The sequence below is a fragment of the Symphodus melops genome (genome assembly GCF_947650265.1).
Source record: "Symphodus melops genome assembly, chromosome: 21".
NCBI lineage: Eukaryota > Metazoa > Chordata > Actinopteri > Labriformes > Labridae > Symphodus > Symphodus melops.
The window spans coordinates 19,765,817-19,775,736 of NC_136711.1; the positions used below are offsets into that span (position 1 = coordinate 19,765,817).

General features: G+C 46.9%; 4 protein-coding genes and 1 long non-coding RNA gene across 9 annotated transcripts in view; 2 read left to right on the top strand and 3 right to left on the bottom strand.

Moving 5' to 3' along the window:
• The window catches only part of LOC306817072 (UDP-glucuronosyltransferase 2C1-like), a 78,870-nt gene extending 77,551 nt beyond the window's left edge, over nucleotides 1-1,319 (bottom strand). For both annotated transcript variants that reach the window (XR_013777972.1, XM_079333680.1), the window contains exon 1: nucleotides 1,132-1,319. Coding sequence is in view for 1 of the 2 variants with exons in the window: in XM_079333680.1 (XP_079189806.1) it covers nucleotides 1,132-1,221 (90 nt within the window). In the remaining variant the exon portion in view is untranslated. The remainder of the gene's footprint in view (nucleotides 1-1,131) is intronic.
• Nucleotides 1-9,920, top strand: part of LOC306817093 — a 160,747-nt gene that overhangs the window by 85,384 nt on the left and 65,443 nt on the right. The gene's annotated exons all lie outside the window — the stretch shown is intronic.
• LOC306817513 (uncharacterized protein) lies at nucleotides 1,634-4,682 on the top strand. The gene is made up of 2 exons (XM_079334457.1): nucleotides 1,634-2,683; nucleotides 3,763-4,682. Exons 1-2 carry the CDS (start codon nucleotides 2,117-2,119, stop codon nucleotides 4,381-4,383), a joined length of 1,188 nt encoding a protein of 395 aa, XP_079190583.1. The 5' UTR covers nucleotides 1,634-2,116; the 3' UTR covers nucleotides 4,384-4,682.
• Nucleotides 5,575-6,824, bottom strand: LOC306817108 (DELTA-actitoxin-Afr1a-like). Of its 2 annotated transcripts, none has more exons than XM_079333725.1 (3): nucleotides 6,590-6,824; nucleotides 6,321-6,455; nucleotides 5,575-6,142 (listed from the first exon to the last, which is right to left on the bottom strand). In XM_079333725.1, exons 2-3 carry the CDS (start codon nucleotides 6,419-6,421, stop codon nucleotides 5,692-5,694), a joined length of 552 nt encoding a protein of 183 aa, XP_079189851.1. In that variant the 5' UTR covers nucleotides 6,422-6,455; nucleotides 6,590-6,824; the 3' UTR covers nucleotides 5,575-5,691. The 2 variants fall into 2 exon arrangements, with proteins under 2 accessions (XP_079189851.1, XP_079189850.1); XM_079333724.1 differs by having other exon boundaries at nucleotides 6,321-6,458; nucleotides 6,590-6,823.
• On the bottom strand, nucleotides 7,063-8,992 carry LOC306817519 (DELTA-sagatoxin-Srs1a-like). Of its 3 annotated transcripts, none has more exons than XM_079334465.1 (3): nucleotides 8,455-8,992; nucleotides 8,139-8,253; nucleotides 7,063-7,587 (listed from the first exon to the last, which is right to left on the bottom strand). In XM_079334465.1, exons 2-3 carry the CDS (start codon nucleotides 8,240-8,242, stop codon nucleotides 7,161-7,163), a joined length of 531 nt encoding a protein of 176 aa, XP_079190591.1. In that variant the 5' UTR covers nucleotides 8,243-8,253; nucleotides 8,455-8,992; the 3' UTR covers nucleotides 7,063-7,160. The 3 variants fall into 3 exon arrangements, with proteins under 3 accessions (XP_079190591.1, XP_079190589.1, XP_079190590.1); XM_079334463.1 differs by having other exon boundaries at nucleotides 8,139-8,256; XM_079334464.1 differs by having other exon boundaries at nucleotides 8,139-8,259.

Consider the following 9,920-nt stretch of genomic DNA (forward strand, 5'->3'; position numbering starts at 1 on the left):
TTTATACATTTGTAAAAGAGTGCCAGTGACGTCAACAAAGCCTTTCTGAAAAGATGAAAGATCTTCATCTTGAGCCCTCGGAGCTGCTGCTGCAAAAAAAAAAGAAAAGCAGAGCTCTCGGAAAAAAAAGTGATTTTTAATCTGAGCAGCCTTCTGCTTCTGCAAACTCACTCTGGTGACGCAAAACGATTCTTTAGGGGGGCACGGTGCACAACGCTGCACCTACACATGCTGAAAGGAGCTTTTCTGATTTTGCATGCTCGCGTCAGAAAACTTTTAATAAAATGCTATGTCAAGAAATATTCTGATACCATTTGAAAACAAATCAACACAAAAACAACCCTTGGAAACAATGGCAGCTCAATCATGGAGTATCCTCAATCCATCTTTAAAGCTGAATACCAAACGTGTTCGTGTAGTTATCACAAAGTTAAAGGCATAAAGGGAAGTCGATGATTGACTGAACTCATTTACACAAGCTTATCTTTTTCTGTAGCCGCACACACAGATAAACCTCTGGATTGGATTTTATATATATATAAATTTATGTTGGATGTGTTTTGTGTTTCTAGCAGCAGGAATATGTGCAGGAATAATTGGTCTAAATCTTTCTCTGGATGTTTGCAAAAAAACTGTGTGACATTTTAATCTCCTCCTCTCAAGGTCAACTCACAAAAGGTCTGAACGGCTACAAACACTGATTTGTGCACGTGTCCGTAAATATTCTGAATGAAAGGAAATGTAAGATAAAGTGTAATCTACCAATATGTTTAATTTGCAAAGAAAGAGACAAAAACGAGACTCGCCAAGGGACCAAAAAGTTTGCCTTAACATATCAAAGTCCAGAGGAATTTAATCCCAGACTGAGCCTGGTGGTGTTCTTATAATCTCCTCATCTGTGTTCCTAACAGACTCACATCACTGCAGAGGAAACGAGTGTCAGATATCCTCCCTGCATGTCTCTTGTTAAGAGTTTAAAAGGGAATCCAACGCTGTGCTCTGCTGAGTCCAGCTCAGCCACTGAGAGCTGACAAAACTCTTTAAGTTGTGTCAACAAATCAGAGTCTGTTCCTTCCCCGTGCTGCTGCGAAGGCATGCGAGCATTTCAGAATAAAGAGAGCTGCAGCTTACCTTCAATCTCTGCGTCAGTGGAGAACGAGGGAAGCTGCGATGCCTAAATCTACAAGAAGTAAAACTGCAAACCTGATTACTGTGTTGCATAAGGATAGCGAGGCTAGCTGGGGGAGGGGGCTCAACAAATGGACTTCAGATGTATGTGTGTATTTTGAAAGTGGAGGAAAGGGAAGCTGTTTTCCCTCAGAGCCCACCCCTCAACACGAACACCCACCCACACACACGCACCTACAGGGCTGTCACGCAATATTTTCCCAAAACTATTTTTTGGTGTGAATCAGCGGGCTTGCTGTGGTCTGCACAATGAGCTCATCCTGCTGAACTGTTTACTTTAGAAAATGAAGTTCTGACTTCGTTCAGTTCGGATTGTTTTAAACAAGTTTGATTCTTTGATTCAGTTTTTTTTTGGCAGTTTTGAACTTTGGCAAACATGCTGTCAACACAAAAAGCAAGACAATGATTGATCATGAAGCAGTAAGATCAAACAGTGGGATTGCAACACATAAGGGAACAGTAAGGGATCATTCACTCCGGGCTGAGTTTTCCCGAACCGTAAGAAAAAAGAAAAAAAAGAAAAGTGCCATTTCCTCTGTTTACAGCAGCGCCGACTCTGATGTTTCTCTTTCACTTCCTCGTGTGTTCAGGGTCGCGTCCCACATCCCCGACGCAGCACAGAGTCCACTGAACGACTTCACATTAAAGATAGAAGGATTCGACCTCTTAGCTCTCAAAGTGACGACAACAGGGAGGGGACGTATTCCCGAGGGTGCACTCACACGAGACAACGTGGACAGGAAGTAAAGATCATGTCATCGACCAGGAAATGCTCTGACACATTTTATGATGACCTGCTTTTAAAATGCTGAGCTCATTCGGCTGCAAAGAACCAAAATGGCGAATGCAAGAATTCAAAACTTGAAGCTTTAAAATAGGAGTCGACAAAGCAACACTCGACTTCCTGCGTCTCAGGAGCGACTGGTTAATGTGTAACAGCAAAGTGATTCACAGCTGTCAGGATAGTGAGGGTGGCGTTGTTGTTTTCTTGACTCTTGAGTTAAAGCTTCTCGTGAGGAAACAAAACCGAAGGACATTTCTTGGCCGGCTAATCCAGCGGTTTCTTATTCTTAGAAAAGACAGACAACTTCTGCTTTCGCAAAGAGGCCATCTGAAAAGGGAAGAGCCCCTCGTCTTTGAGTTCACTGAGAGTCTGCATCGAGCCGAGAGACATCGTTTGGCTGGATTTCACCGGCGGCGGTCACACGTAGAGATGTCACGTTGCTGTGCCGTGGTCGTGGTCGCGCTGCTCTTCACTGGAGGATGGTGCCTGTGCGGAGCAGACGTCGGGGACTTCGCTCCATGCCTGCAGTTTTTCTACAAGTCCTGGCCTCCTAAAGGTCTGTCCGGGACCCCGATCTGCCAACGTTATGAAAACCAGTACCGCTACGCCACATTGTACAGTCGACCTCGCCGCTCCCCGTGGTTCTCTGGATATTTGTACACCGTTCCGGCAGGAAAGAGACCCTCGGCGTCGTGGAAGTTTGAGCCACAGGTGAGGATATTTAAACAGACTTGTTCCAGCGAATCGTTAGTCACGCAGTGTCCGACCTCGAAGTAAATAATAAAAATGCGTAAACAAGCCTCGCTGTGTGTTCAACATCATGTCTTCCTCCTTAAAGGCAGGCGAGCTAACTTTCGATAACTAGCATGATTTTGAAAATAGCATCTTCTCCGTTCACCGTCCTTACTCTCCCTGCTCCCCCAAAGCCACGCCCCCTTCCCATATGTGCTTTCTGTAAAGCCACGCCCCCTTCACCATCTTTGCTCCCTCTAAAGCCACGCCCCCTCCCCCCTCTGTGCTCCCTCTAAAGCCACGCCCCCTCCTCTCTCTGTGCTCCCTCTAAAGCGACGCCCCTCCCCTCTGTGCTCCCTCTAAAGCCACACCCCCTCCCCCCTCTGTGCTCCCTCTAAAGCCACACCCCCTCCCCCCTCTGTGCTCCCTCTAAAGCCACGCCCCCTCCTCTCTCTGTGCTCCCTCTAAAGCCACGCACCCTCCCCCCTCTGTGCTCCCTCTAAAGCCACGCCCCCTCCTCCCTCTGTGCTCCCTCTAAAGCCACGCACCCTCCCCCCTCTGTGCTCCCTCTAAAGCCACGCCCCCTCCTCCCTCTGTGCTCCCTCTAAAGCCACGCCCCCTCCTCTCTCTGTGCTCCCTCTAAGGCCACACCCCCTCCCCCTCTGTGCTCCCTCTAAAGCCACGCCCCCTCACTTACACGAGTGTGTGCTCGTGCATGCATGCGGTGAAGAGGATTGATCGGTTTATTAAAACGTGGTCGAGTGCAGACATTGGTCGAAGTTTTTACGTGTTTACAAACCGCTACGGATGACAGATTTCTTTTCCATTTCAATGCATAAGTGCAGAAACTGCAGTTCCTAGAGTGTCCACTAGAGGCTGGCTCCATTACACCCAAAAGTCACAAACACCCGTCACTTAATCTTGTGCTGAAGTTTAAAGATCAGTTAGCGTGGTTTTAATCTGTTCGGGGCGTCCACAGAATTTATTTCATAAAATAAATCTCCCTCTGTCAGAACACGAGAAAACATGATCTCTTGTTTTTACCTTCCAATAAACAGTTAGCCTACCCTGGAGCTGATGGCAACATGAGCCCATTCCCTCCGGGCCCTCTGGACCAGAACGTGGTTGAAAGCCAGGCCGTGGATCCAGACTACATCAACTCCACCTTTTCTCGAGGCCACCTGAACCCCAGCCTTCACCACCGGAGCCGCGAGGACCGCTACGCCACATTCACCCTCACGAACGTGGTCCCCCAGAAGGCAGGCTCCAACGACGGGCCCTGGGAAGCCCTGGAGCAGACCGTCAACAAAACCCTGGACGCCTACTGTCTCGGAGAGGCTTACATAGTCACCGGAATCATCCCTTACAAGAGCGGCGAGCGCTGGCTGAAGAATCACCGCGTGGCTCTGCCGGAGTACATGTGGTCGGCCTACTGCTGCACAAGATACAACCACAGCCTTCCAGAGGCGCTGAGGGACACGTTCCCCACGTTTGCTGCTATCGGACGAAATGACCGCAACTCCTCGGAGGAGATCGTGCCCGTTGACAAAACGGCCAAGAAACAGTTCAGAGGATACGATGTGAGAAAAATGCCGCTGGAAACACTGGAGGTGTATCTGAAGGACAGGTTCAACACTGTGGTCAACGTCTTTTATGAGCAGTGCTCTGGATCACACTGAAAGGTTTCAGGGACCATCTCGTGGACTCTTTGCAACGGCGTCTAAAATGCACAAACTCTGGAGACATTTCAGCACCAAAGTGTTGGAAATGTTTTTGCGTAACTTAGTCACAGATTGAAGAGGCTCCATAATGATACAGCGAGCGCGAGCAGGTCCAAAGTTACAGCTCTGCTCACACGAGACACTATAAAATGTTCAGGTGTGCGATACGTTATCTGACGAGTGTGGGGTCGCCGTGGGGACGATGAGGGTGGGTTTGATCTTTGCACTGATCTGTTTTAGTACGTATGAGCTGGAGGAGGGTGGTGTGTGTGTGTGTGTGTGTGTGGGGGGGGGGGGGGGGGGGGGAGGGGAGGGCGGGTGTCCTACATGATGAAATCTCTTTGTACATTTCTAAATAAAACTATGATCACAAAAAAAAAAAAATCTACTTCTTGTACGGTCCTATTATTTACTACATTATGTATCACTACATCTCAGTTTAATACACTTCAGAAGTAACACGAGCTCACAGTATTACGAGCACTTCATGCCTTATATTTTTTCTTTTTTAAACTTTAAATATTTATCTGGCCATGTGAGGTGACTGTAGCTCATATTAAGACTAATGAGATATTTCTGAATTGAAATTAGACCCAAAAAAAAAAACCTGAGTAAGATTTGAGTTTTTGCAGTGAGCTGAGAGGTATATGTACTGTATGTACTGTGGTGATGAGTGAAAATACCCTTCTGGTGCAGTACCTTCTTTTGAACACCAGGTGGCGAGCGAGTGCAGCAGTTAGACTGCACAGTTCTGTCTTTTAAAAGTGGATTAACGTTTGAAGAGAAAACAGGTTTATTTCATCGAACCGATTTATTTCAATTTTTTTTTATTATTTACCCCAAAATGTCACATGATGTGTGTGCGCAGGTTGTGAAGCCCTTCAGGTCATGATGAACTAGAAACTGGATCCAAAGATGTTCAGAAGTGAAGCGTCTTTAATTTAATTTGTATTTTTTTAATTTTTTTATTTGGATTTGATTTAAAAACTTCAACAGAACCCAGGTTGCCTTTTGATGGAGCCGTTACGTTCATCACACCCAGCGTGTGGTTAGCAGGAGGCTAACAGCAGGCTAACTTGCTCTACTAGTTGGACTGCTCTGAGAGCGTACCAAGAGGTTTTAAATGAGCACTGACACACAGGATGTTTCTATCAGCTTTATTGCATGAACAGATGGAACAGTCGCTCGGCTGTGCGGAGGGATCTCAAGTTCTAAAAGCAGACAATGAATTCCCCCTAATGATTATTTTGCTGATGAATGACCGGCTTAATAAGGGCCTTGAGTCATCGGCGGGTTGAACAGCTTGTCCCACACCTCTACCTTCATGATGGACCGGCCCAGAGGGGACATGGTTGCCATGACGTCCACAGTCCTGCCCGCATGGAGGAGGAAACTGCCCGAAGCCTCAGCCCGCACAAAGCCATTCTGCTCTTTTGCGAAGTACATCTCTTTGTACAGCTTTTCGTCGACCTCTCTGTCCACGGGGTAGAGCCCCAACCCGAACCAGTTCTTGTACGTGCTGTTGTCGTACGGCACAGAGAACATCAGAGCCAGTCTCTCTGTCTTCCCGCTGTTCTTCGCCAACAGGTCGTAGGTCAGGACTCCCACGGCGCCGCTGGCCTTGGCAGACGTCTTGCTGAAGTTGCACAGCTCGGTTTGCATCGGGGCAACGACGGGCTGTGGTGGGACCATGCAGTGGCCACTTTCCATGTAATTCCTTTATAAAAAGAGAAATGAATGAAGAAGACGTTTGAACCGGAGCGTCCTCGGATCCTTACTTTTCAGATATTGTTTTCGGATTATGTCAACGACACTTCTCACATGAATATTATCAATCAATAAAAACTAAAGTTCCCGTCTCAGCTTTACATTTCGTCCTGACACGTTGCACTCACTTGGGGTCGATGAGGCAGTAGCCACTGGTGACGTTGGAGATCTCAATGGTGACATTTCTCCGGCTGCCGATGTTAGCTAACGCTTCAGCTGATTCACTCATCGCTGCGAGGAGAGTTTGCAAGAGAGCCCGAGTGCTGCTGGTGACCAAAAAAAATAAAATAAAGATCAGTTTGAGAAACAGCAGAGGAGCAGCTTCACGCAGGACAGATTCTGCTTTCAGAAAAAAAGTTTAAAAAAATCACAGCAGAGCAGAAAGAAGCCGACTTACCTGTCCGGATCAGAGGTGTGCTGCTCGCTTTCAGCAAAGCCCGATTTGAAGCACTGACTTCACTCTTTGGATCGTTCACCTCTGGGAATGTTTGCACCTTAATCCCACCCAGCGCCGTCTCCGCCCACTGAGCGCACCTTCTCCCCATCGCAGACTTTCCATCCCACCTTAGCTCGAGGTATGAAGACAGGGCGTAACCGACAATCACAACACTGTTTTCTTTTTTCTTTTTCACGACTCTGCCAAGTAAGAAGCTGGTTTGTTCACTTCTGGTCGCCGAGCACTGAAGTACACAAAGTGTATTTATGCACCACGCCTTCAATCTGTGTGTGTGTGTGAGATGTTGTTTTAACAGAGAGACACACACACTGAGCATACCTGCACACACTGACCCATCGGATGTCACACTTTGAATTCATTAAAAACGTGTTTGAAGATTTAAGATGGAACAAAAGACTCGGCACACAAACAACTTCAATGATCTTGTTTTTATTTTTCGTTAAGCTTCCATGCTTGACAAGAAGAACGACCCTTTACTCATTTTCCTCTCACAGCGTTACAATCAGACTGATCAGCCCATCTTGTCGTACAGCTCCAGCTTAACAATGGCCCTGCCGTCGTCGTTCATGCACGCCCTCACGTCCACCGTCTTCCCCTTGAACACGATCCCCGAGCCGTCCGACTCGTAGCGCACGAAGTTGGTTAAATCTTTGCCGTGGTACATTTCTTCAAACAGCTTCTTGTCGCACTTGCGCGAGCTGTCGAAGATGCCCACCCCGAGCCAGTTCTTGTAGAAGGTGTAGTCGAACGGCACGGAGAACATGATGGCCATCAGCTCGGTGGCGCGGCGGTCCCGCATGTTGAACAGCTCGTAGGTCATCACTCCCACGGCGCCCGACGCCGTGTTGTCGTCCTTGGTGAAGGAGAACACCTCAGTCAAGTTGGTGCGCAAGGTCGGCGTCGGAGGGCTGAAGGAATAGCCGCTCTCCATGTGCACCCTGAAGGAGGAAGAAGAGGTCGGATAAATATCACACCCAAACATAAAAAAACTCCCTGCAATTCAAATTAGATTCAAAGTTCCTGGGGGGGGGGGGGGGGGGGGGGTTGCGCCCCCTACTGTACGGAGGCTAAAGTGGATTTTTGTCTGGTCACACGTTACATCTTCTCGAAGGAACACAGTCCTCAATAAATCAGATTTATTATTCTTCCTGACTTTCTCTACGTCAACATGTTTAATCATTAAATCTATCCAGCAATGATTAAAGGGAAAGACATGGAAACAAATAAATAAACAAAAGGTTTATTTTTCATTTGTTTTAATGAGGAGAATTTGACCCCTTTTTTTTGGCACCTGAACAAACTCCTGAGAAGTTTGAAGAACATCTCACAGACATCTATACAGCGCTGATCCAAACTCCAAACTTTGAAAGAGTCAGGAGAAGAAAAGAAAATTTGAACTGATATATTAAATATTTAAGTTGAGTACAAGAAGCCTTAAAATATGGCCCCACTCTCGTTTGTTGTCTCACGCTGTCTAAACGTGTCTTACTGTGGGTTGTAGAGGCAGTAGACGGAGCTGGCGTTCTTCAGCTCGATGACACACACCCGGTTGGTGGTGAGGGCGACGATGTGCGACTCTGCGTTCTCAGGCATGTTGGCTGCTGCTGCTGCTGGAAAAACAGACGTGAGCAGAGAAAAGAATCACACGGAGACGAAGAGCCGTGCATCATCGTGCACAGATCATAATTTAACCCTGACGAAATTCAACTTTGAAAAGCATCGTTTACACTCCTGAATGTGCCATTTTAAAATATGCCGTTCGAAACTTGAATTCTGCACAAATATGTCAAAGAAAAAGCACTTACTGTCGTTTCTGTCACACGCACACACAGGGTGGAAGAGAGTCCTCTGAAAACAGGTCTGAGGTTGACTCGGAGACAGGTACAAAGTCACACCCTCCTCCCGTCACACCTCACAGCTCACACACGGCCTGAGCTGACAGGAGGAGTGTCTTTAAAATCTGACTACTGCTCTATAAAGCATGAAATGGTCTTGGCCCCTAAGTACATGTCAGATCTACTTGTAGAATATAAAACATCCAGACCGCTCAGGTCCTCAGTAAGAGGTTTACTCAGTGTTCCCAGAGTCAGAACCAAACAAGGTGAAGCAGCGTTTAGTCACTACGCTCCTCACCTGTGGAACAAACTGCCTGAACACCTGAGGACTGCTGACACACTCAACTCCTTTAAATCAGCTCCTTTAAATCAGGCCTTCAAACTTTATTATTCACTCAGGCTGAACATTAGAAATATACTGTCTGCCTTACTGCAACACATTCTTCCTTTTTTAATAGTTTTAACAGTTGTTCCTTTATCCAGTATTTTCACTTTCATCCCGTCTTTTAATGATCTATTTTGCATTCTTTCCTTCAGCTCTGTTTTAATGTTTATGTCTGTAAAGCTCTGTGTGAACTGCCTCGTGTCTGAACAGTGCTATATAAATAAACTTGCCTTTGCTTTGTTTGTTTGTTTGTTTTTAAAGGGAAATCTGATCCGATCTATAATAATAATTTACACTTTATTAATCCCACGAGGGGAAATTCGGTTTACACTCTGTCTAACACACACACAGGCCGAGATACACACTCATGCACAAACAGGGTTCTAGTGACATGCATTAATGGAGAGGTCTCAGAGTGAGGGGGCTGCCCACAGCGAGCGCTCCAGAGCAGTTTTTGGGGTTCGGTGCCTTGCTCAGGGGCACCTCGGCAGTGCTCAGGAAATGGACTGGCACCTCCCCAGCTACCAGACCAGTTTCCGGACTTGGTCCGTGCCGGGACTTGAACCGGCGACCCTCCGGTTCCCAACCCAAGTCCCTACAGACTGAGCTACCGCCGCCCCATCATGCATCGAAGCCTTTGTGTTCAACTTTAAAACACTTGAAGAGCACTGAGCAATATGTGAATCAAACAGCTTCTTAGTGAGATCACTTTGGGACACGTTGCACATGCGCACATCACCTGAAGCAGCCACACCCGTCATCGGTTGATGATGATGATGATGAAGATGAAGATGTATTTTGGACGAAGACATCCCGAACCAGTTCACCTGAAAGAACACATGATGACAGTTAGTGACTCATGATGTTTTTAAATCCTTTTGTCTCTCTGTGTTTGACCGCAGACTCAAGATTAACTTTCATGAGTCAAACTTGACTGATTGATGAACGAGCGAGACGTCGTGCAACACAACCTCCGCATTGTTCTTCTCTCTGTGGGAAACTTGTCCCAGCATCAATCAAATGGGAGTGATGGGAATCATGTTGCTGGGCC